A 27193-nucleotide genomic window follows, 5' to 3' on the forward strand; every position below is an offset into this window, starting at 1 on the left:
CTTTGCCAAGAAAAAGCCCTAAAATACATTTGCATTTAAAAATATTTCAAGTGACTTTGTTTTGGAATGTTTACTTGACTACTTCAGGATCACAGCTATCTAAATGTTAGCTGTTTGGGGATGAGCTGTCTGCATGGCCAAGGACAAGTTCTTACATGACATCACTTTGGAGAACGATCGGAAAAATGGGAAAGCATATGTTCTGAGCAAGGTGTCCGAGTGCTGATTTGTCAAACATTTTAATGTTTGTCATATCCTAACAGGAGCACATTTTCTCTTTCACACACACACAGATACACACCAAACACACCCACATACATCTGCAAAATACACATTCACATATCTATTGTGATGTTCTTCACTGACAATGCCAGCCTAAAGTAATAGCTGCTCCCCTGTTGTTCCTTTTTTAACCTTTTAACCCAAACTTGACCTTTCTCTGTCATTTCGGTAAACTCTTACTCTCCCTACCTAGCCACCTCTTAACAATTTTTCTTTGCATACTTGTTCTCTTATGTATAAAGAGCAAAACCATTTCTACATGATGTATGGTTTATTAAGCCTACAGGTGTGATTCACCCAGCCCTTGGCCCTACTTCATTTTTCTGAGCACAGAGGGGAGGATCACTTTTGGCTTTTAATGGTTAACTAGACTAGTAATGACATCTGCATTGCAGGCAGATGCTTTACCTTCTGAGCCACCAGGGAAACCCAGTCACTGAAATAGACTTCATCAAACCATCCTAAAGAAGAATTCTCTAAATGTTCTGTCCAAAATAGTTTTGTGGGGCCAGATGAGATTACATATGTCATGTTTTCATTTCTGCTAATTGGAACTGTATAATCTGAGCTAAGAAAAATAGAGGATTATCTTTTCAAGTGAAGATATATATATAGTCTTAGGAAGTTCATGTTATATCTTATCTTCCTCCCAATATCCACCCCCACCCACCCACCCACCAGGAGAAAGAGAAAGTTCTGGTGTATACAGATGGTAACTACTTGTTGTCTGCCATGGGGGTGTGTTCTAATCAAATGGAAAGAATTGGGTCTGGGTAGGTACAAACCACTCCAGTATTCTTGCCTGGAGAATCCATCCCATTGACAGAGGAACCTGGCGGGTTACAGTCCACGGGGTCACAAGAGTTGGACACAACTGAGCAACTAAATAACAACAATATAAAGGATTAAAGAAAGCTTAACCACTTGTGAAGAAAGCTGAGAATTAATGCTTTTGAACTGTGGTGTTGGAGAAGACTCTTGAGAGTCCCTTGGACTGCAAGGAGATCCAACCAGTCCATCCTAAAGGAGATCAGTCCTGGATGTTCTTTGGAAGGACTGATGCAAAAGCTGAAACTCCAATACTTTGGCCACCTCATGTGAAGAGCTGACTCATTGGAAAAGACTCTGATGCTGTGAGGGATTGGGGGCAGGAGGAGAAAGGGACGACAAAGGATGAGATGGCTGGATGGCATCACCAACTCAATGGACATGAGTTTGAGTGAACTCTGGGAGTTGGTGATGGACAGGGAGGCCTGGCGTGCTGCAATTCATGGGGTCGCAAAGAGTTGGACACGACTGAGCGACTGAACTGAACTGAACTGAACCATTTGGTTTCCATTTGTATTCTGGTGTCCTCAATCTCACAGAATGATCTTCAAATGATTAAACGTACAATGAAAAGTGAAAGTGTGAGTTTCTCGGTTGTGTCCGACTCTTTGCGACCCCATGGACTGTAGCCTGTTGGGCTCCTCTGTCCATGGGATTCTCCACACAAGAATACTGGAGTGGGTAGCCATTCCCTTCTCCAGGGAATCTTCCCCACCCAGAGATCGAACACAGGTCTCCTGCATTGCAGGCACATTCTTTACCATCTGAGCCATGTAGCTCAGCTTAAACATACAATGCTGCTGCTGCTGCTAAGTCGCTTCAGTCGTGTCCGACTCTGTGTGACCCCACAGACGGCAGCCCACCAGGCTCCCCCATCCCTGGGATTCTCCAGGCAAGAACACTGGAGTGGGTTGCCATTTCCTTCTCCAATGCATGAAAGTGAAAAGTGAAAGTGAAGTCGCTCAGTCGTGTCCGACTCCTAGCGACCCCATGGACTGCAGCCCACCAGGCTCCTCCGTCCATGGGATTTTCCAGGCAAGAGTACTGGAGTGGGGTGCCATTGCCTTCTCCGATACTGATGGCTAATACGGAACCTGAGGCCCATGATAAACCGAAAGAGAAAGACCAGGCACATCCCATCCAGGACAGACAGATCGTAACTCAAAGCAGAAGAGGAGGGTGGAGCTCTTGGGGGCAGGTTCACGCATGCTCAGAATTATTGGCTGGCAGGGTCAAGTGAATAGGACCAAAAGCAAGTGAGATGTTTAGAAAGCTGAAACTCAGTGCTGCTTTCTCCAATTTCTGACTTTTAAGCTGTTGATGAAGGTAGTCTTGTAATATAGGTGTTGCGATTTCCCTGTTTTCTCTAATGTTCACATATTTCATAGCTTCCCTTTGTAGCTCTATGAAATTCGAGTTCTGTTTTAGTCGCTCACCCTACCAAGGATATACCGACTCTAGGAAATAGCCTTTCTGTTCCCATATACTGCAGTCAACCCTCTAGCTTCCTCTCTCGGCTCCTGAGTGGCTCTGCAGAGTACCCGAGTTCTCCAGGGACCCTGAACCCAGAGCTGGGCATCTGGAAGGAAAATGCAGGTAACTGGTCTCACCCCTCTGCTTCTCTCTCAGACCCTCTGTCACTGTGATGCGGGATTAGAGGTCAGAGATCGGTCAAGTCTGCCTGCGCCTTTGACCTTGGGGGTCGGAGGTCAGAGCAGCCGGAAATGCAGGGGGTTCTGGGAAGCGCCTGTGGCCAACCCGCTGCATCTGCAGCGGCTTTGCCTCCAGTGGGCAAGTTGAACCGAAAGCCCTATAATAAGGTAAACATGCACGCAGCCGCTGACAGCCGCGCAAAAGGTGAGCTCGCTTCTTAGGGTCTCAGAGCAGGGGCGGGGGGGGGGGGGCGGTGGCCACGGTCTCTAGCCTGCCCTGTCTCATCTCCCATCAGATGGACCCGGTCCCTCGACGGTCTGGGATGGCCTTGTCCCGCTGCTGCGGTTCTTGGGACAGAGCAGTGCCTCAAGTCAACAATTCGACGAGCATCTGCTCCACCAGATGTGCTCCCCAAGCTGCCCGGCTCCCGTGACTGACCCAAGTGGCCGGAACGGCCTTTCTTCACCGGGAACAGGGTCCACCTGCCTGCCTGGAACTTGCATCCATAAATCCTCCAAGAAAAAGTCGTCACCCCCTTGCTCTTGTGGCCCTTCAGCTCTCGCCAGCCAACAGCTCACCTAACCCTTTTCTTGAACAGGTTAGACGTTTCCAGTTCGTTCAAATTATTCGTTCAGATCAGATCAGATCAGTCGCTCAGTCGTGTCCGACTCTTTGCGACCCCATGAATCGCAGCAGGCCAGGCTTCCCTGTCCATCACCAACTCCCGGAGTTCACTCAGACTCATGTCCATTGAGTCAGTGATGCCATCCAGCCATCTCATCCTCTGTCGTCCCCTTCTCCTCCTGCCCCCAATCCCTCCCAGTATCAGAGTCTTTTCCAATGAGTCAACTCTTTGCATGAGGTGGCCAAAGTACTGGAGTTTCAGCTTTAGCATCAGTCCTTCCAAAGAAATCCCAGGGCTGATCTCCTTCAGAATGGGCCGGTTGGATCTCCCCGCAGTCCAAGGGACTCTCAAGAGTCTTCTCCAACACCATAGTTCAAAAGCATCAATTCTTTGGTGCTCAGCCTTCTTCACAGTCCAACTCTCACATCCATACATGACCACAGGAAAAACCATAGCCTTGACTAGACGAACCTTTGCTGATAGGAAACTGAACTCCATCTGGGCCTCTTTGCCAGACTACTTCACCCACGTGGTCGTGTGATTCCCCATCCCCTTTTACTGACACAGCAGCATTTTGAATCTTTTCTAGGTGGTGTTGCAACTACAGCTGTTGCTTACTTTCTCTTGATGCTTGGCCTTCAGCAGGGGTGTTGCAGTCAGGTCTGCAATCAAATCAGGTATTTCCACCTTGTAGATTAACTGTGAAATGGTGGTAGTTGGCTCATCCATAAATGGGGAGACATTCTGGTTTGTTTTTTTTTTTACTGTTTTGTCTGTGTCTAAAAGTGAATTTAAACTTTTTTTTTTTTTTTTTAATTTCCATTTGGCTGTGCTGGGTCTTAGTTGCAGAATGCAGAATCTTTAGTTAAGTCATGTGGAATTTAGTTTCCTGACCAAGGATTGAACCTGGGCCCCCTGCATTGGGACTGTGAGTTCTTAATCACTGGACCACCGGGGATGTCCCTAAAAGTGACTTGTATATTCAGTTTATCTCCTGCTTTTGAAACCCAGTCACCATTTGTGAGAAATTGGGTGCAGTGGATGTGGGGAGAGAGCTTCTCTGGTGAGGAAGGAATCAGTGTGAAAGTGTGACAGGGTCTTTCTGGAGTATCCTAGAGAGTAGGATGGCTCTTCACATTTGGAAAAGACAAGACTGAAACCTGGTGCTTGGTACCTCTGCAGTCAGTAATCTTACTTCATAAGGATGAAATAGCGAGTAAATGTGTGTGGGGATGAGTGATCTTGAACACTCCAGATGACCTTACCTAGGCTGATAGGAAGGAGACAACAGGTGCCCTCACTATTAAGTGTGCAGCAAGGAAGACATGAAAAGATTTGTAATGATGGGTCTCAAATCTAGCCCTTGGTTACCTCAAAAACATGGACAGGTGATTCTCATGTGTGTTGTCTGCAGATCACACCTGGAGAAAGGTGGGACTAGGTACCATGAGTCCACTGTTTGGTGTTTTGGACCCTAGCTGCTGGGCTTCCCTGGTGGCTCAGATGGTAAAGAATCTGCTTGAAATGCAGGAGACCTGGGTTTGATCCCTGGGTCAGGAAGATCCCCTGGAGAAGGGAATGGCTACCCACTCCAGTATTCTTGCCTGGGAAATCCCATGGACAGAGGAGCCTGGTGAGCTAATGTCCACGGGGTTGCAAAGAGTCAGACACAACTGAGCCACTAACACACACACACCCTAGCTGCTATAACAAGTTTGTTTCCTTTGGACCAGTGAGTTTCCAATTGTACAGTGTGTCAGAATAACCTGAAGGGCTTGTTTGTGCTCAGATTGCTGGGCCCTACCCCCAGAGTTGCTGATTCCTGTAGGTCTGGGGCACAGCATGAAAATGTATAGTCCCAACAAGTTCCAAGGTGAATCTGATGCTACCACACCTTGAGAACTACAGCCTTGGACCAAGCCCCTACCTCTTATGCCCTGCCTGGGTCCAGTACCCCAGTTCTTGCTTTAATCCTTCCTGAGTTCTTTTAAAAATGCCTTCGAAATACTCCAGTTTCTCTGGACCTAGAGACTTTCTGACTCTGTCCAGTTCTCCCAGGGGCTGAAGCTGAAGTAGTACCCAGAGCCCCAGTACTGGTGACCTCGCTTCCAGACATCCTCGTTGCTTGTTAGAAATCCTGTTATGCCATGTCCTTGATGCCAAACTCTCCTTGGCCTTGTGTGGTAGCTGTCCCTGGATTTCTCTCTGAGCAGCTCCTCACCTATGGGAATTTCCTCATCCTACTTTGTGCTGAAACCTGCCTAAACACTTCCCTCATCCCAATAGGTCTGACTGATGTCTAGTCTCAGCCTCCCACCTGGCCCGTCCCTTTTGCACTGGGCTCCAGTTTTGACACACCATCAACACTGAGTACCTGCCAAGGGAATTGACCTCTTTCAGCATCTTCTCCACCAACCACACGACTGAACTCATCAAATGATTGGTTGCTTTGAGTGACGTTATCCCAAATTATTTCAGCCTCAGAAGAATTTTCATAGTTCGTATTGGAAAAAATAGTCTCAGCACGGGTGAGCTTCTTAGAAATATGTGAGACAGAGACTCGTCCACAGGGAAATGGCACTAGACAAATGGAAAAAAAAATTAGTACTCTAGTATTTCTCATTGGCTAGCAGACAAAAGTCTGGCCCATCCTTGTCATGTCTGAGAAGCAAGCCCATCGATAGTTTTTAAAAAATTGAATCAATGAATATAGTCTCAAACTAAGAGGTTAATTGCATTATTTCCATGGAAAAGTTTTCAAACGCTTCATGAAAAGGCCATTTGGCTCAGGAATCTGTCATCTTTACAGAAACAGAAGAGGTGTTCCCAAATCAAATTTCCTAAGACTTTATCTTCCCTGATGGCTCAGACAGTAAAGTGTCTGCCTACAATGCGGGAGACCCGGGTTCAATCCCTGGGTTGGGAAGATGTCCTGGAGAAGGAAATGGCAACCCACTCCAGTATTCTTGCCTGGAAAATCCCATGGATGGAAGAGCCTGGTAGGCTACAGTCCATGGGGTCACAAAGAATCAGACACGACTGAGAGACTTCACTTTCACTTATATGAAGTCCAATGACTTCCTGTTTCTTTATGAAAAAGTTTTGTTTCCAGGTACTGTCCTTGAATGGAAGTCTGGGGATTGGTGCCATATAACCTTGATTTTAGAATTTGGTAAATGGGATGTCTACTCCTTATTGTTAACAAGATTTCATTTTTGAGGCCACACTGCATGGCTTTTGGGATTTTAGTTTCCTAACCAGGGATCAAACCCAGGCCTCTGGCAGTGAGAATGCAGAGTCCTGCGCACTGGACTGCCAGGGAATTTCCAGGACTTCTTTTGTAGACCAAAATGCCTTCAAAAAATCCATTGGGGAGAGGTCATTGTGATTTAATTACCTGGCTGTTGAGTATTAACTAAATAAATTATTAATATGATTATAACCACCACATCTACCTGGGCACTGGCTACCTTTTACCTTGGGTTGGTTTATTTCCTAAAGAAAAGAAGTCATCTACTGATACACTGGGGACAAGCAGAATGGAAATTTGTAGTCAAGCAAAATCACTTCACATTTCATTTCTCACTTTCCTTTTATCCACATTCCTTATAACAGACATTTCTATAGCAACCAGCTGTGGCAAAGTATCATGAAGACAGCATGTGGTTGGGAAAACAGGAAATTAGTTCAAAATACTTATGTATAAATATAAATCATCAACATTGGCTCAAGAAAAGGGACCATTACTATTGAAAGGCAGAAAAGTTTATTTTAGGTTTGGCTTATTTATTCTGCTAAAACTAAGGCTATATTCAGAATAACACTTAATAGTTGGAGGTGGTTCTCTGTTTTTTCTCTTTCTTATAACAGAAAAGGACTTAAAACGATTTAGCTACTATGCTGTCTGTCTACACTGGAAGTTAGGTTTCAAAGGTAAAAACAGATACACACATACTTCTCCCTAGGTAGGCTAGTTTGAAGCTGTGTATGTCAAGAACAGGTAGAAGGATGGGAGACAGGCAGGTCTTTGAAGCAGTAGACTCTTTATTTTAGTGCAGTCTATATACTCTTGTCTTCTGGTTCTTTCTTTAATCTCCTCTGCCAGGTTCATTGCTAAGATAGGTATCAAACCCAGTTACAGAGGAATGGTGTGTGATTTAATGTATCAATTTAATAAGCTATCAGGCTTTGGAAATGCAAAAGAAATTATAGCTAGTTTGCTTCAAAAAAGCCCTTCATTTATCAAATATAATTGATCCTGTGGAGCCTACATCAAAAAAAAAAAAAAAAAATCCAAGTTTCTGCTGCCCTCATTTCCAGAGAAGAGCAGTGTGAAGAGTGGACATGATCTCCACACACCAGTCAGCTGTCAATATGGTGGCATGGTTGACATAACTGGGAAACATTGCTTTGTCCACTGCTGTATAGATTGACTGTGCTGATCAGCTTGACACAACTCAGAACAGATAGTTGTCAGAACTATTCTGATGCCAAGCGTGTAAACTCAGGCTGAGAATGAAGGATAGAAAATAACTTTCTCAGTGTAAACCAGCCATGCTAGGACAGATCATGCTTAAAATTCACCAGCCTTGTACTAGAAGCCTATCAGTCAAGCACATATGTATCTTCTATTTTTTTATTACAGGATTACTACATTAATTTGACTTCATGAATTATAGATATACATGCAGAAATCACACAAATCAATTGCTTCATGATATAAAGGTCAAAGAAGAAAATTGGGTGCAGAAAAGAAGATGGAAGACAATTACAGAATTTCTAATAAAAATGATGGTGCCATTTGAAAAATTAATTTGCCCATGCTACTAGTCTTTTCTGTGATTTCAAAAGGAAGTAAAAACAAGGAACGAAATTATGTAGGGTGCTAAAAGTTCAAATATGGATTTGGAAAACATATCTGCTGAACTAAAAAAACAACTTAGATTTTGACCTGCTGGTTCGCAGGACTTTTGGTCTTCTGCAAGTCGGTATCCGTCAGTACAGGAACAAACCACCTTGTTATCTGTGTCCCTTTTACAAAACTGCTTGCATCTGCCATTCTTAATGCTGCATGTTGCATCTGAAAGAAAGCAAAATCCACAGCAATAACATCAAGTAACATACAATTCTAAAAAGTACATGAAACCACTAACTCTGGTACAGATCAAATATAAGCTGGGAGCATTCGTGGAGAGAAGTTTGTGAGCCTTGAGCTAAGAGTGGGGGGGGGGGAGGATAAAATTCTTAGTATGGCATAAAAATGGTGGCAGCAATATATGTGATTTGGTATAAAACTGAAGGTGTAGATATGCTATTTTCACAAAATCATAGACTGCAGTGAAAAAAAGCTGCTTATTAGAGTATAACAGATCCCAGAAAGTACCCAGAACTTTGGTATGAGTTTTCACAAGGTGACTTCACTTGTTTAAACAGTAAACAGATCAGTACAGAGGACCTTATCAACAGCCCAGAAGCTCTCCTAATTCCCCCTTCTGGTCACTACTTCCTCCTTCCCAAAGTTACCATACTCTGACTTCTAACAAGGAATTAGTTTCACCTGTTCATGAACTTAAGGAGATGCTCCCATTATGTACTCTTCTGTGTTCCTCAGTTAACATTTTGTTTGTGAGCTTCATCCATGTTGTTTTGTATAGTCATAGTTCATCTACATGCTGTGTAATACATTCCATTGTATGAATATTACTACCTCTGTTCACCATTTTACTGTGGATGAATATTTGAGTTTCCAGTTTTTGGCTCTTATGTTTAATGCTGTAATGAACATTCTTATACATATCTTTTGGTAACATATGTGTGCATATTTACTGGATCTGTACTCATGAGTGCAATGATTGGACCATATGTTCAGGCTTAGTAGATATTGCCAAATAGTTTTCTAAGATAATTATACAAATTTAGATTCTCACCATCAGCATATGAGAGTTCTAGTTGCTGGATATATGCATTGTTGATACCTTCTCCCACCCTGTGACTTACCTTTTCACCCTAAATAGTATATTTTGCTGAATACAAGTGCCTACTGTTAATATAGGAGAAGGAAATGACAACCCACTCCAGTATTCTTGCCTGGAGAATCCTCTGGACAGAGGAGCCTGGTGGGCTGCTGTCCATAGGGTTGCACAGAGTCGGACACGACTGAGGCGACTTAGTATGCATGCATGCATTGGAGAAGGAAATGGCAACCCACTCCAGTATTCTTGCTTGGAGAATCCCAGGGACAGAGGAGCCTGGTGGGCTGCCATCTATGGGGTCGCACAGGGTCAGACACGACTGAAGTGACTTAGCATGCATGCATGCACTGTTAATATAATCCAGTTTTTCAAAGCAAACTTGAAGCTGGCCCTGGTGGGTATGTATCAACACAGGAGAATGAAATAAGGTCCTTTAAGGGAGCTAAATGCCAAAAACACTATGTGTTGGCAATGATAAGCAGTCTAGTGGCCCATATTTTCTTTATTCTCCTATACAATCTCCCTTATTCATATAATATATCTTTCTTTGTCTCTTGTAATGCTTTTGGTCAGAATTCTATTTTATCTGAGAGTAAGATGGCTTTGCCAGTTTCTTTGTGTTAGCATTTACCTGGCAAATCTTTTTATATCCCTTTATTTTATCCTCCTGGTATAGTTTTATTTTAGGTATCTCTTTGATCAGCAGCATATAATTAGATTTTTAACTCCAGACTGAAAATTGTCATTAACTCCAATTCACATTAATTGTGATTCCTGATATATTTGGCTTGTTCCTGCCATCTTATTCTGTATTTTCAAATTCCTGTGCTTTCCCTTTGTTTCTCCAGTGCCATCTCAATAACAGGAAGTACCAGGGTTCAGGGCTTGCTAGCTGAGACCTGCTGAGTTAAGAGAAATAGGCTCTGTCTCAGGACCGATTTCTGTCTGTAGAGCAGTGCAGGAATACAGTGAATGGAAGGCACCTTCCCGTTACCTACAGGCCTAACAGCAGTAGAGCATTCAAGAGAAGTGCTTGTTTGTCAGTGCAGTTAGAATATGTGTGGCTGTGTTAGCCACCTGTTATGGGCCACCTTAGTCACCCCCAGCTTCACCCGCGTCTGTCCCAGCCCCGTTGGTGATTTGCTCTGCGTGGACTTCCCTTGGCTTCATCTAGGTACTGCCTTGAGTGGCCTGGCTCAGATCTGTATCGTGGGCCTCTGGTCTCTTTGCTTGATGCTCCCAGGTTGATGCTGAGGCCCGGGATCCCACGTGGCCTCTCAGGGCCCCAGTGCATACAACGTGATGATGCCGGGGAGTTAATGCCGCACAGGCTGAAGTGTTGACCATCGAGAGATGTATACTGGTGGACAGATTCTTTTACTTCTTCTCCTCTCTGAGACTGACTCTCCTGAGGCCAGCTCACATGGCTTCTTGGAAAACAGTCCCCAGAGACCAAGCAGTTAGTTGCAGGTGAGGAGAGATGACTCCTACTCTTGGCTCTCCTTTCCTCATTTCTCACTCCCCCATCCCTTACTCTTGCCCACCTAGAATCACACCTTAACGCATAAGCTTGTGTCATACTCTTTTTTTTCCCTTTAGATTTCAGGCTAACAGAACGACTGTATGGTCTGTGAGTATATTACGGATTTGTGAGTGACAGATCTAAATTTGTGAATTCCATTTTATGTAGGTAGCATAGGCTAGAGTAATGATTAGTTCATGTTCCTTACTGATCTTCAGGAAATGAGGGAAGGCAAATCAACTGTTACCAGGTAGACAAAGGAACCAGCCTAAGCTTTACCCTTTGCTGCCAATAATCCACTAAGTGCAGAAGCCAAAAAGATGGCACTTGGTCTTTTTATTTATTTATTAAAGACCTTTCTCCTCACTAACGGTAGTTACATCGCTGGCTCTTCTCATGTTACTAGCAATCATTTTGTTGCTACAAAGCAATACTAGAGTGTGCAGCCAAATCAAATACCCCTGTAGGGAATGTTCAGTCAATATGAGAATGTTCGAAGTTCACAGAGGTGGGTGGCAGGTGCTGACCAGTTTGGACCTGGCCATGCACAACAGGAATGGGTAAAGTTGAGGTGCTTTTCCTGATTCTGTATCCTTGGCTAAGTAACTAGACCACTCCATCCTTTTCCCCATTTGTCACTGCTCTTTGTGGCCTAGTATGTTGCTGCTGCTGCTGTCCTGTGGCTTGGTTTGTGCACACAGTGGGAAATATTGCTGTCCGACCAGCAGTCTTTTGACCTCAAGTAAAGATCTTGAGTCTGAAAAGAAAATAACAGCACAAGGAGTTCCAGTGGAGACGTCTGTAGTCCTGCACCTTGGGGACAGTCACTGTGGGACTCAGTCATCAATTGTTTCTGGAGCACTTGGACATTAGGCCCCATGTTGGGTGTAGATTCTCCCTGGTTCTTTGGTTGGTTGGTTTAGTCACTCAGTCGTGTCTGACTCTTGCGACCCCCATGGACTGGAGCCTGCCAGGCTCCTCTGTCCATGGGATTTCCCAGGCAAGAAAGTGGAGTGGGTTGCCATTTCCCTCTCCAGGGCATCTTCCCAACCCAGGGATTGAATCCAGGTCTCCTGCATTGCAGGCAGATTACCATTTGAGCCACCAGGGAAGCCCCTAGAATATCTGTGGATGGACATCTCACAGTGTCTGTTCTTCTCCCTCTATGTTAGCACAAACACCTCTAACTCCCTTCCTGCCTATAAGTTAGTGTGTTCTGCTTCATTTTACTCTGCCTTCATCTGCCATGATATATTCACAGACGGGAGAACCAAAACTGGGATGAACGATATTCTCTTTAACAAGTTTATCAACTAAACTCAAGGTATTTTCTTTTTTTTTCTACTCCATAGAAATACACAGTATATTAGTAGTGTCTGTGATTTACCAAAATGAAAAAAAAAAAAGTGTTTCTGTGCTTGTTTTTCTTTCCATCTCTCTTACTGTGGGGAAATGCCTCTTGTACTCTTTAGAAGGGACAGGAATGGCCGAACTCTTACGGACTTCAATTTATCTGAAAAGGACTCAGATGGGATGTGTATCTGGGGACACTCAAGTGATCTTTATTCCAGCCAGAGGGACACAGTAGCCAGTTAATTGTTCTAACTAGAAAGCATTCCCTGAATGTTTGCACCTCTCTTCCCTGGAGAGGAGTCCAATGAACAAGAGAAGAGGAAAAAGAATAAGGTCTTAACAATGGAAATTTCCTTCCCTTTCAGACACTGGGTGAGGCCAGGGACTTGGGGCACAGATACTCCATGAACTGTGCTTTTTTTCTAGTGGCTTCTAGTTCAGTTTGAAGCAACAGCTTAAATGGGAGTTTGTATATGCTTTTGCTTTCCTCTAGTGCCTGAGGTAGAGTTTTTTGAGAGAATTCCCACTTTGTTTCTAAACTAAGCAAGCTGGGAGGATTTTACTAAACCTTGGTCAGCTGGGTTCAAGATACCCTAGAGGCTAGGGTTGTTGGTGGCTGCAGTGTCTCCACAGAGCCATGACCAAACCAAAATGTGGTGAGCCTGAGGGGCCTGAAAAGGTGCCCATTGTAGACTTAGCACTTTTGCTGTATGGACCATAGCTTCATGCACATAGCAAAACCTATCATAGCAGTTTGCTGCTTTTATAACTACATTCCTCTGGGCTCTCTGCGTCTTTTAAAGTGTCTTTATGTTAAAACTAAAGACATTTTTTTGTTCAATTGCTAAGTCATGTCTGACTTTTTGCGACCTCATGGACAGCAGCATGCCAGGCTTCCCTGTCCTTCACTATGTCCTGGAATTTGCTCACATGTTCATCGAGTTGGTGATGCCATCCAACCATCTCATCCTCTGTCACCCCCTTTTACTTCTGCCCTCAATCTTTCCCAGCATCAGGATCTTTTCCAGTGAGTTGGCTCTTTGCATCAGGTGGTCAAAGTATTGGCGTTTCAACATCAGTCCTTCCAATGAATATTCAGGATTGATTTCCTTAAGGATTGACTGGTTTGATCTCCTTGCTGTCCAAGGAACTCTCAAGAATCTTCTCCAGCATCACAGTTTGAAAGCATCAGTTCTTTGATGCTCAGCCTTCTTTATGGTCCAACTCTCACATTTAGGAGTATTTAACATTAAACATTATTTTCAATTTTACTTTGCCACGACATGCCCTTCATTCTTAATGGAACCCAATTGAGTCTTTCATTCCATCAGCTCTAATAATTATATTATTTAAGGTGATATTCAATCAGTTTCCATAAGCTTCCAAGTAGCAGGATCAGATTTATCTAGGTCCATCTGAGTTTGAAATTGTAACCTTTCAGATGCTAGTAGCACTTCGGAGATGTTGAACCAATGAACATGCCCATAGGAAAGGGAACCCAGGCATCGGAGTGTCCCCACACTGTAAAGTCTGAGGGAGTGGGAGTCCAAGCTCAGGGTACCAGTTCACCCACCTGCATCTCCTTTTTTTCTTTCTTTTTAAATGTTTTTGCCCTGCTGCCTTTTCTTTTCCCTGTCTTCTATTCCTTTTAATCTTTTGGAACTCAAAGGAAGATGATCAATGGATTTCTCTTTAGCAATGAAAGGATTTCTGCACAGTATTAGAGACAACTTTCCCCCTTCTCTATAGGACAAGTGCAGCTGCTGCATTTCATTTTGTTTTAATGCCCTTTTCATCTGTGTCAGGTGGATTGCCATAATGCCTAAATAGAGTCCTGCTAATTTTCTACTCTTTTCCCTTAGTCATGTAGTCTGTAGTGTTGAATTCTTTCCCTAGGACTGCACCTCTATTCTTCTGGAGTTTCAGAGTAGAAAGAGAATCTGTCATTAGCACTGTATGCTTTTCACAATCACAGTACCAGTAATCCTGCATCCAGAGGTAATAAACAAATAGGTAAAGGACTTTGGGGTTTACTGTTCCAACTGCCAAAATCTCAGAAAAAAAGGAAGCCTAGGCTATGCAAAGAAAAGATGCACAATGACCCTAGATTTTCTATATAACTCCAGTATATCAATTTAGTCAAATTCAGGAATGAGTTCTGAATTTTGTCAATAAATTTCACATGTGAAGTGGTTCTTATGGGTGGAGAAGAACCTATTATAAAGGAGACTTGGCCTTCCCTACCCCAATTCTGTACTTAGTTGACTTCTACTGCTTTGTTGATATTTTAGTTATGAGTTCAAATGGTTTTATTGCTCAGTTTTCTTTGCATTTTGTGGATTGCAGTTAGAAGCATGGGTTTTGGTCAGATAAATTGGAGTTCAGGTCCTGGCTGAACCGTTTACTGCTTCTGTGATTTTGAAATGTTTGAGCTGCACTTTCCTCATCTGTGTAGAATGGGGAGAATAATGGTTATATTGAGGATGAATAAGATAGTGGAACACCATTACCAGTTCTGTGCATGCATGCGTGCTAAGTCACTTCAGTTGTGACCAACTTTTTGCGACCCTATGGACTGTGGCCCACCAGGCTCCTCTGCCCATGGGATTCTCCAGGTAAGAATACTGGATTGGACTGCCATTTCCTTCTCCAGGGGATCTTCCCAACCACAGGACTAAACCTGGGTTTCTTATGTCTCCTACATTGGCAGGCATGTTGTTTACTACTAGTGCCACCTGGGAACCTACCACTTCCTACTAGTTACCAAATACTACTGTTGCTCTTCATATGGTTTCTTGAACTCATCCTGGAAACTATGACCACAGATAAAATGAATTGATCATCTTTACAAGCTTTATAAGTATGTTTTATACAATGGAATATTATTCAACCTTCAAAAATAAGGAAATTCTGTCATATGCAACAATGTGGATGAGCCTGGAGGACATTATGGTAAATGAAACAAGGCAGTCACAGAAGGACAAATACCACATGATTCCACTTATATGATGTATCTAAAAATAGTCCAACACATAGAAGCAGAGAATACAATGGTGCTTGCTAGGAGCTGGGGGGTGGAGCAAGTGAGGAGTTGCTGTTCTCCAGGTTTCAGTTATGCAAGAGGAATAAAGTCTAGACATCTGCTATACAGAGTTAGCAATATGGTATCATAAACTTCAAAATTTGTTGAGTGTAAATCTCATGTAAAGGGTTCTTTACCATAATTTAAGAGAAAATTATGGTACATACATATTGCATTTTCCAGTTGCATCTGGTTTCAAAGGGAAATTTGGAACCACCAGTAATCCAAAGATAGTTACTTACCTAATTCACAGTTCGTTCCTTCAAATCCAGCTTGACACCAACATTCATAGGAATTAATGTCATCCTTGCACATGCCGCCATTTAAACATGGATTGGATTCACACTGATCTCCATCTTCGAGGTAGATTAAGAAGATGAATTAGCAGATGCATTGGTTAGAATACCCAATCCTTCCTTCACAGACTCATAGAGAGGGGAGCCTAATTTTAGGGTCAGAGCAGGACTTCTGACCTGGAGATCAACTGCTTATGGGATGCTCCTGTTTTCCTAAGTTTCTAAAAATTCTAATAAAGGTTTTTAGGCTAACATTGTTCTAGGAAATGGCCCTAAGGAAGGCATGTGGATTGTTTATGAAACTGAAGGGAGGAAGATGAGGGAGAAGAAAGTCTGAGTGTAGAGATATACTCAGCAGAAGGTAAGAGGAATTTTCAGTCCTTCTTTATAGAATGATGATGGAGTTACTTCTAAATAGAACCATGTTGTTTCAGCAATCATCTACGTGTTGTACCCAGCTTGTTCTATTGCATGTCTTGTAGAGCAAATTGAGCTAGGTAACAGCAACTCCACTCAGGGAACTGGCAGCCTTGGCATGGCACACATGCATCTACTTCCTCATCTCATCATTTCACTGTTAAGTAGCCAGTGATGGTTCCAAACAGCCCAAAAGGTGCTCGACTCCTGAAGGATTTTCTACTGTCTATGATTAGGTCCCAAATGGTTTGGTAAAGAGACAAACAGCTTTCAGTACAAAGAATTAAGAAAGAAAAGCTTCTGAAAATGTGCTATGTTTTTATATAGATTGGCTATGTTTCCTTCCTATCTTTCCTGAAGTTTCTACATTCGTAGCATTCTGGAGAACCTTTGAAGACACTGGTCATCAGAAAACAGGAGCAAGGAATAGGTAAGAGGGGAAGGGTCAGGATGAGAAGGGAACCCTTCAGTCGGATTTCTCAGAGCTCTGCCTCAACTTGTAACTCTAAGGCAGCTTCAGGGGAAAGGGGTGAAGAGAACCAGGAGGGAGGCTGGTGTGTCCTCTGAGCAGAGGAAGAGCCCTGAAGAAAGCCAGGAGCGAGATCAGTAAGGCTTGATGTGTGAGTAACCAAAGAGTAAGAGGTAAAGATGACACAAGAATAAAACAGTGAGTGAAAGGGGGCAATTCAAGAGGAATTTCTAATGGTCAGTCATATTTTAGAGCCAAGATTACTGACTGGAGCCCTGCCTGCTGTAGGACAGCAGTAGTGTGTCTATCATGCTCACTGTCAGGAGCGTGTATCCAGGTCCCACTGGCTGAGGGCTAATAACCTTTTCTCAGAAAGAGTCCCTCTCTGGAAAATCTGCTTGTTGTAAAAATTAGACCTTGTCCCCTCTGCCCCTTGATCCAATGTGCTTTTGCACAGATACTTCAATTTGTTCCAATTCTGTGAAAACAAAATACGTTATCTCTGGTTTATTATTATTGATGTTCAGGACTGGTCTAAAAAAAACGAGCCACATTTGCACTTTATATTGCAGATGAACAGAGCTGAATTATTTAGGATGTTTCACTGAAAAGCTCTGGGCTTGCAGCCAGCTACACAGCAACTCATTTGCTGAGACATATCTTTAAAATGAGTGTCATTTTATCCTGCATTTAGTCCTCCTTTGGGTGCTTGTCTGTGTATACTTTGGGCTGAGGCAAAGCCACAGACAATAGGGGTCAAAGACAGCAAGGGAGAAGACCTTGCCAAGTGAGAGCTTCCTGTTTAAGGCTACTCAGTGGTGGTTTAATGAATGTTGCAATCTGAAGGCCGGCAAGGGCCATAGAGAAAGTGGGGGTTGGGCAGTAAAGAATTTGGCTGCTCTTCTGGGCTCCATGACTCCCCAGCTGCATGACCTTTGGCAAGTCATTTAACTTCTCTAAACCTCAGTTTCTTCTGTAAAATGTAGTTCATAATGCTTTGCTCCCAGGGATGGTGTGAGGATTAAAAGTGATAGCCAGTCTGCTGGGCAGACTCTGGCTAATGTGGTTGGGCAGTTTTTCTCCTTCAGCCAAATTCTTCCCATGGTAAAATGATGGCAGAGGGTAGGGCAGGAATGAGGGACCTGCATCCCCATTGTGTGAGAAGGCCCACACAGGAGAAAACAGCAGAGGCTATTTGGGGTGCTTGGGAATCTCAACTGCAAAGTGAAAAGAAGCATGGAATTGGGTTTTCTTTTTCTTTCTTCTTGTTTTTGTCTTGTTTTTAGTAGACAAAGCAGTACTGACAGTGTAAAAAATTAATAAACAGAAACCTCAGTTAAATAGAATTGAGAGATCAGAAGGGAGAGCTCTCACGCCCAATGATGGCAGAGCCCAACAGGAAGAAGACCGACTCCATCTCTTTCTTGGCAAGGAGTCAGCCAATGACAAGCCAGGGACTCTTTGTTTACTGTACCAGGTGGCACTAGTGGTAAAGAACCCGTTTGCCAATGCAGGACATGCAGGAGACGTGGGTTCGATCCCTGGGTTAGGAAGATCCTCTGGAGGAGGGCATGGCAACCCACTCCAGTATTCTTGCCTGAAGAATCCCACGGACAGAGGAGCCTGTGGGCTACAGTCCATGGAGTCACAAAGAGTAGGACACGACTAAAGTGACTTAACACGCACTTCCTCCCCACTTCCTTTTCCCCTCTTCAAAAGAGTTCTCTGCCCTCTGTCCTCCAGGAACTTGCACATGGCTCCCAGTGGTTGAAGACCCTGAATTATGATTCTCTGCTGATCCTGAATAAACCCATCTTTGCTGTAGTCTTTTTCTTTCAGGTCAACAGCAAAATCATGCCCTTGATGCCCTTCCAGGCATCATACCCTTCCAGGTTTCTTTACCTGAGTTACAGTAAACAACACAGCCTGTGGCCTAGAAGGCAGGGGCCCAGCTTCAAAATATGGTGTTAAAGAGGTACTGATGAAAGGCCACCTGAGGAGGGTATGGGCAATAAAGGGAACAAGAGAGTTTTTTAAATGCAGCCAGGACTATATGCAGAGGAAAAGTAGAAATTGATTTGCTTTTAAAAAAGACAAGATTCAGAGTTTTAAATAGAAATAGAGAATGAAAAGACTTGTTTGGACTAACTGTAGTGGAATACCTCAGTAGAAAATTGGCACGGTAGCATTCATTATTAAGGACAAAGGCAGATAAAGCAAATGTAACAGAGTGGACCTCTTCTTCCCTCATGATTTAAAAACAAAGTGGAGAGATAATTAGTCACAAGAATATGAATAAGTCCATTAGTGTTCACAGAATGGAATCTGGGAAAATAGAACTGATGGAATTCAGTGAATTGGCTGTCCAGGGTAGTTTCTGTTCATGCACATGGTCTTAGGTAAGTCAAGCTGGGAAACTTAACACTGCCTCAAAATCCTGCTGCTAGATTTTAAATTAGTGTTAAAACTTAGTTGTCATTAAAGTTGTGACGTTTACTCCTTTTTCAGTTCATTCAGCAAGTATTTTCTCAGTGCTTCTGTACCAGATACTGTTTGAGACACTAGGACTGTATAAATAAACACAACAGTTGAATACACCTGCCAACATGAAGCTTTCATTCTAGCAAGGTGGGAAAAAGTAATAGTATAAGTAAGACTATTATATGATACCTCAGATGGTGAAAAGTGCTATGAAAAATAATAGAACAGGATACAGTGTCTAAAGTGATGGGGTTGTGGGGGGAGGCAGGTTGACATATTAATAGACGATCAAGGCAGGCGTCATTGAGAGAGAGATATTTGGGTAAAGACCTGAGAGGAGGTGAGGGAGTGAGCCTACAGGAACCTGGTAGAAGAATCTTCAACATGCAAGGAACAGTCAGTCTAAGACTCTAAAGTAGAAGCAGTTGTAGCACGTGCAAGGAATAGCTGCAGGGCCAGGATGGTTGGTGACCTGAGTGTGAGGGGAGAGCAGGAGGAGTGGAGGTCACAGCGTGGGGCAATCGGGAGGGCCTTGTAGGCCACCAGAAGGAGAAAGGCTTTTAAGCAGTAAACATTTAAGTCAATCAGCATTTTCTGATTCTTTACTGAGGATTGTAAACTCTCATTCAGTCCCAGATACAATTCTCTTTGGTTTCTTCCTTCTGGATTCCTGAGGTGGAACCATGTTCCTTTTGAAGCCCTAGGGAGGAGTAAGGTTTTCTGCCAGCAGATATCTCCATTATCTCGGATAGTTACCATTCAATGTTGAGTAAAAACAATTTAACTTATTTTTCTGAGCCCTTTTGACACAGAGGAAAGCAATACGTAAATCTCGAATGTTTAATATACCCGGGAGAGGATAAAATGAATTGCTTACCAACATATTGCTTCCAAAATTCAGTCTATAAAGAAAAAGAGGACAAATTAATGGTACTATTTACAGTGTTTTTGATTCCTTCTCTATTATAGTATTTATAATATATATACATGTATAGATTTTTAAAATTCTAAAGGGAAATATGGTTTTTTTCCCTATTTTTCAAAAAGGTTTTTCTATTCTTTGTTCTGCATCTGAAGGGTATTATATGGAAATACTCACAGTTTTCTCAGTGTTTTCAAAAACTTCTCGTGCTTCTTCAAAACTACATTTTTCTTCTTTACATTCTCTCTCAAGGTTCCCTCGAACAAACTCTTCCAATTTACCTGAATTGTACCTCTTTGGCCGATGGAGAATTTTGGTGGCATTTTCACGGTCAAGAAAAACTGAAATTTAAAAGAACTGTTTAGCTTTAGAGGAAAGAAAATATCATGAAAATTAAATACATCTCTTAAGAAAGGCTTTGTTTTTTAATCCAAGTAATCCCCAAACCAGTTTATCTTTGGGGCATGGAGCCAAAATCTATGATGTTCTCATGAAACTGTATACATATTGAGATTTAGGAATTAAAATTCAGTTTTACTTTTAGTCAAGAGAGCTCCAGTAATAAAAGGTCAGATTTTCAATCGTATTTGAATTTACTCTGGATGAAAAAGAAAGTTCTCAAGTAAGCAGTTAACTTCACACTTCGTCATCATTTGAAAATAGCTAATTGCAGATCCTTGCAAGGTGATCCATCACCCTGGCCGGGCTGTGTTTACAGGACGCAGTTGCCCAGATGACTCGGCAGCACGTTTCTTTTGGAGGAGCGGAGGCCTAAAGACAATCCTGGTGTCTCACTAAATATTAAAGAGAAACCCCTGCATTCATGTTTTTTATTTTTTCAAACTTCAGACTCACAACCCCTTAAGTTTGCATGTGTTCTAGGAATTCCAGTGACATATGTCATTCTCTCGGATTCAGGATGTGATTTATTTTAGCTTTGACTGCCTAGCCTGTAGGAACACTCCTAAACACTGGAGGATTAAGGTCTCTAACCTAATTCTCCACCCCTTCCCCCACCACCCCTCTCCAATCTCAGTCTCTTCTTTCTGTTTCACTCTCTGTCTCTGTGCATGTGTCTTTTTCTAGATAGAGAGATATAGATATAGTATCTATATTTATAATTAATGACAGGAACTCAAGAAGCTGCCTAGAGTTATTCCTTTCCTTAAGAGAACATCTGATAGCATCTCAACAGGACAAGGTGTTTATAACATGAACTTTCCAGGGCATTTTGGGACTGTTTTCTTGTTAGTGCCAAAGAGGGAAAAAAAGAAAGGAGAAGAAACAACTAAAGTCCTTTATTTCCATTGCAGCTGTTTGCTTTATGGAGCCTGCTGATCCCTTGACAGTCTCTCCTTTTTCTCTCACTCCTCAAGTCCCCTTGGGCTTTAGTTTCCCCCCGAATTTAGCTTAGACTTTTTCTCTTCAACTCTTCCTTTGTCAACTTTCTCTATTTCCTTCACCTCTTCTTCAGTACTTAACGCCCCACAGTCCCAACTGCTACGTCAGACAGCCAGGTGCCCTGGGAGAAAGCCACAAGCTGCCAATGGGTGCCATGGCATATTGATGCCTCCCAGCCTCCACCATGCCCTCCTCTCTGCTCCTTAGTTCTGTGCTTGGCCCTGGGCACTCCTACAGTAGCATCTGTGTCTGTATCCATTTACAGTGCGATCTAGTGGAAAAATAGGGGTTTGGAGGCAGAGCAGACACACCTGGATTTGAATCACATGTCTTACCAGTTATTGGCTATGAGACCTCAGGCAAGTCACATAATCTTTGCAGCTTAACTTTGTCAAGTGTAAACAGTAGTATCATCAGACTGTCTGCCTCCCAGCATTGCTGACAGGATCAGTGAGATCCTGTGCAGGCTGGTGTGTGGTGGTTATCTCTCTTCCTTTCTACTCCTGTGTCTGGTCTGCCTTCTTCCTTTTCTCAATTTCCTTTTTACTTAATGCACTTTTCTGTGGCTCTTTCTCTTCTTTACTCCATCTGTATAATTAAATGACTCCTGTCAAGATCAGCACTGACTTCCTAAAGGATAATTTTGAACTTCTCTATTTGCTGCCTGCTCTGAAACACTCCTAATTGTTGATCTCTCCCTTCTCAGGGTGCTCTTTCCATGAAATCACTCTCTCCTGGTTCTCCTCTTTGCACTGGCTCTTGCTTTTTTTAATTAATTATAATGAGAGGCTAATTATTTTACAATACTGTGGTGGTTTTTGCTATACATTGACATGAATCAGCCACAGGTGCACATGTGTCCCCTCATCCTGAACCCCCCCCCCACATCCCTCCCCACCCCATCAATCTGGGTTGTCCCAGAGCACCAGCTTTGACTGCCCTGCTTCATGCATCCAACTTGCACTGGTCATCTATTTTACATATGGCAATGTACATGTTTCAATGCTATTCTCTCATATCATTCCACCCTTGCCTTTTCCCACATAGTCCAAAAGTCTGTTCTTCACATTTGTGTCTCCTTTTCTGCCCTGCATACAGGATCGTCATTACAGTCTTTCTAAATCCCATATATATGCATTAATATACAGTATTTGTCTTTCTCTTTCTGACTTTCTTCACTTTGTATAATAGGCTACAGGTTCATTCACCTCATTAGAACTCACTCAAATGCATTCCATTTTATAACTGAGTAATATTACCATTGTGTATATGAACCACAACTTCCTAATCCATTCATCTGCTGATGGATATCTAGGTTGGTTCCATGTTCTAACTATTGTAAATAGTGTTGTAATAAACGTTGTGGTACATGTGCCTCTTTCAATTCTGGTTTCCTTGGGATGTGTGCCCAGCAGCAGGACTGCTGGGTCAGATAGCAGTTCTATTCCCAGTTTTTTATGGAATCTCTACATTGTTCTCCATAATGGCTGTACCAGTTTGCATTCCCACCAACAGTGTAAGAGGGTTCCCTTTTCTCCACATGCTCTCCAGCATTTATTCTTTGTAGACCTTTTGATGATGGCCATTATGACCAGTGTGAGATGATACCTCATTGTAGTTTTGATTTGCATTTCTCTAATAATGAATGATGTTGAGCATCTTTTCATGTTTATTAGCCATCTGTAAATCTTTTTGGAGAAATGTCTGTTTAGTTCTTTTGCCCACTTTTTGATTGGGTTGTTCTGGTATTGAGTTTGATTGGGTTTTCTGGTATTGAGCTGCATGAGCTGCTTGTATATTTTGGAGATTAATTCTTTGTCAGTTGTTTCATTTGCTATTATTTTCTCCCATTCTGAAGACTGTCTTTCCACCTTGCTTATAGTTTCCTTCATTGTACACTGACTCTTGTTATTCACCCACCACTTGAATCTATTCATTCCCCTTCTTCTGCCTGCCCCATGAGGTTCAGTGTTCTCCCAGGCTCCAGCCACCAGTTTCAGCCTTGTTCTTCTTCAATCCATACATCTTTGTCAGGGCCAGGACTGGGTGAGGTGAACAAGGCCCCTAGGACACAGAATTCAAGGAGGCATGCTTGCTCAGGGTATGCAAGTATTTTTATGCCCTTCGTGCCCTTCTTGCCTCACCCTATTCCAGCCCTAAAGTGTTAGTCACTCAGTTGTGTCCGCCTCTTTGTGACCCTATGGACTGTGTAGCCTGTCAGACTCCTCTGTCCATGGGATTCTCCAGGCAAGAATACTGGAGTGGGTTGCCATTCCCTTTTCCAGGAAATCATCCTGACTCAGGGATCGAACCTTGGTCTCCTGCATTACAGGCAGATTCTTTACCGTCTGAGGCCCCATCTGAGTCCTTTCTTGATTCAACACAATTTTCTGTGCACTTACTCCTGCCAGGCACTGTACTAGGTGCCACAAGATTCATGCTCATTCCCTGGATCCTTACACACACACGTTGTTGTAACTGCCGTGTATATGACAGTGAGTTCCAAATATCTACCTCAAGTCAGATAGATCTTTGGAATTCCAGATCATCTTTCCAACTTGAAACTGTACATCACCATGTGGCTGGTAAGACCTGATGTTTCCTTAATATTTCTGTCATGCTGGATGGACAATGTGCTCAGTGTTTGCATCCATTATTTCATTCCCTCCTCACAGCTGTTTCATGAGATAGGTGCTGTCATCTCAGGTTTATAAATCAGAAAAACAGAGGTTCAGAGAGATTAAGTGACTTGCCCCAAGTAACTCATTAAAGTGTCACTGTCAGAATTTAGTCGTGGGCAGTCAGACTGCCCACAGTCCATGCTCTTAGGCACTGGGCCATATCCTAGATGCTCAAGGACGTGTTCTTTCCACTTCCTCTAAACCCTTTCCCTATCCATACCCAGATGGTTAAGTCATGTCATTTCTAGTCAACACTTCCATAGTGTCACTTGAATTCCCTTCCCTCTTCTTGTGCCTTCCCTGGATGATTGCAGTGGCCTCAAGACTGGTCTCCCTGTGTCTGGCCGTCCGTTCCTCACACAGTTCATGAGAATGTTGCCACGCCAAGCAGCCTAAGTCAGCCGTCAGTGGTATTCATGTTTACACTTCTGATAACTCCAAATTGCATTCTTTTGTCCAAACTCCTTAGTTTAGGGCCTTCCTTACCTGATGCCCTGACCCTGCCTCACCTGTCATATTCAATATTGAAAGAATACTGAGTTCCTGAAAGATATCACATTTGTTGTGAATCTAGACCTCTGCACATGAGTGCTCCTCTCTGCATAGAATGCCCTTAATCAGGCATTTTAGTAGAATGAACCTACTCATTTTTTAAGACCCGCCTCAAAATATTGTCCCTCTGTCAGTGTCCCACCTTTAATATGTTCCTTTCTCTATGCCCCTTTAGTGCCTGGTATGCATCTTATCACGTATTGAAATCTCTCACCTGGCCTCAGGGTACTTTATATCAGAGAGGGAATCTGATTTATCCCCAAGCCCCTCGTACCTTGTGATGGTACCTGGCACCGTAGTAGCCACTGTGTTATGGACTGAAGCTGTCTTTCATTTTATTTCATTCATTCATTCTGAATGAAAGGCAGCTTGTAAAGTCCATACACTTTACAAAACTGAATTGGTGGCACGAAGTAGTTTTGATTGCAAAATTCTAAATTGATGCAGTAATACCTAAGGGCAGCAGCCATGAAAATGCAACATCTCTGTGAAAATCATTCATAGAACCTGCTTTTAGAAGCCAGTGACAGTTTAACAGCAGAGGAGAGCACTGCACCGACACTGTCCATCCTTAGGGAAAGCCCCCTGGTGCTCTGCTCAGGGACCTAATATCTCTGATTATGAGGACTCCACTGCCTTTCTCCTTACCATTGTCAGAGGGTCATATATTTAACCCTTCAAGCTTATTTATTCTTTTCATTATTTACCATGTTTCTGAAATCCTAGCCCTTTTTTTTCTCTGAATCTGTCCTTTTTTCCTACATCTGAGATCTTCAAGTGTGCAGCAGCCTTCTTAAAACCTCCATCACCTCACCACTTATGTCGAAGGAAGTTTGGATCCTTTGTCCTCCTAGATCTCACACTGATGAGATGTGTATAAAGACTTAGCTTTATGTTCTACTTTGTGAATGTTACCAGCTAAATTTCTTTATCGCTTGACACTGCCCAGTTTGCTGGTTTAATTTAACCTCTGCATTCATGTGTCATTATTTCTGCATTTCAGTGTGACATCATGTCTGGAGTGGGAACCACAGGGCCAGTCTGCTTTCTGGGGATGCTTCGGGTTGGCACCCCTGATCTTGGCACTGTAGATTTGAGTATAATAGGTTGACAAGTAAGTGTGATAAATGCTTCCTGTGAGAACATGCTGTTTGTCTAAATGGGGTAGTTTCTTCTCTGTGTGCCTGCCTTTGGGGAATACATAAAGTCACTGAAGTTGTGGAAGAAAACCAAGTGATGTAAATTGCATTGACTAAATTTGTACTCTTGATGTCAATTCTTGGATTTGCTTTGATGTCCTAAGAGCTCAAGTGAGCATTGAATTTCCCCCTGTGTCAACTCCGAGATGTTTGGAATCAGACAAAATAATTTCTTTCTAACCCATGGAAAACTTCAGTGATAAATAACAACTTATTACTAGAGAGTTTGTTTGTATTCTAAGACTATCAGTTGAAGGTGTATGATTTTATAGACTTTAAAAATTAGAGGTCTGACTCATTAAACAGTTCTAAAATTTTGAACCATGTTATATGTCTTAAAATCAAACTTTTTGTGTAAGTAAAACCATTGTTTTTGCTCTGTTTCCCATTTTGCTTTCAAAGTAATGAGTAAAGAACCCACAAAATGACAATATTTTTCTCCAAATTCTGCTGTTTCCTTGTTAAAGCATTTTCCCCCTTTTAATTTTTTTTTAAACCAAGGAGACAACTATTGTCTAAGGAATTACATTGTCAAATCATAAGCCCAACAGTGTCCATTTAAAAAACATACCATAAATATTGTAAATCTATTTAATTTTTAAAATGAGGAAGACATAGCTACCAGAGAACCAGTACTTACTAACCCATAAGCTAACTACTAGGATCATAAATATTGTGGTCAAATCCTGTAATCATTATATAATGAAGAAGACAGCCCCAGACGTTTCTGTATCTAAAATACAAGCACATTCAATGTAACTTTATAAAGGAAACAAACCTGTACATTCAGCACTGAGTAGATATCCTAAAAGGCAGATGGTGACGAGGCCCGGTGATTCTGCCATGATCATGTTCAGGCACCACATAACCTTTGTTAGTAGATTGTGCAAGTAGCAAGGTTGACCAATTGTTCCAAAGTACAAGCTGAGCTGTATTTACTTCTGGGAAACAGCGTCTATCTCCCTCAGTGGGCTGTTTCCAACGACCTCTTGGATTAAATGAAAAGAGGAGGCAGTGGCCATCGTTAAACTTCACCTCTGATTCCATGGGCTTCTGTCACTGTGGCTGACCTGGGACTGAAGCTTGAACTGACCCATTGTTAGAATAGGGGAAGGTACAATGGCTGCTGTTGCTGTGGCAGCAGAACTCATCTTAGGATCCATTTTGTCCTTGTCAGGGAACACTAATGTCATATAGTTGAAAGCTAAAGAGATTGAAAGAATGAAGTCATTTTGTCACCCACCTTAAAACGTTTCCACTGCTTATATCTGTTGAGTCACCTGGTGGATCTTTTATCTTCCTCCTCATAATGAGGAATTTATAAACTTCACTGTGCTGTGTACGCATATGGTGAAGCAGATGGGCTCTGTCTCAGAACATATGTATATATGTTTGAGTGTATATATGTATGCATGTATACTTATGTATAGAAAATAAATGTATAAATATTATTATATA

The 27193-nt window shown here is 42.6% G+C and overlaps 1 protein-coding gene across 1 annotated transcript in view; it reads right to left on the reverse strand.

The window, feature by feature from the left end:
• Positions 1–26647, reverse strand: part of F9 (coagulation factor IX) — a 33959-nt gene extending 7312 nt beyond the window's left edge. The window contains exons 1-6 of the mRNA XM_027534385.1: positions 26514–26647; positions 20080–20243; positions 19858–19882; positions 15560–15673; positions 8340–8468; positions 5763–5968 (exon numbers count right to left, since the gene is read on the reverse strand). Coding sequence (XP_027390186.1) covers positions 5763–5968; positions 8340–8468; positions 15560–15673; positions 19858–19882; positions 20080–20243; positions 26514–26601 — 726 coding nt within the window. The 5' untranslated portion in view covers positions 26602–26647. The remainder of the gene's footprint in view (positions 1–5762; positions 5969–8339; positions 8469–15559; positions 15674–19857; positions 19883–20079; positions 20244–26513) is intronic.
• Positions 26648–27193: the final 546 nt, after the last annotated feature.

Source organism: Bos indicus x Bos taurus, chromosome X (genome assembly GCF_003369695.1).
Source record: "Bos indicus x Bos taurus breed Angus x Brahman F1 hybrid chromosome X, Bos_hybrid_MaternalHap_v2.0, whole genome shotgun sequence".
Lineage (NCBI taxonomy): Eukaryota > Metazoa > Chordata > Mammalia > Artiodactyla > Bovidae > Bos > Bos indicus x Bos taurus.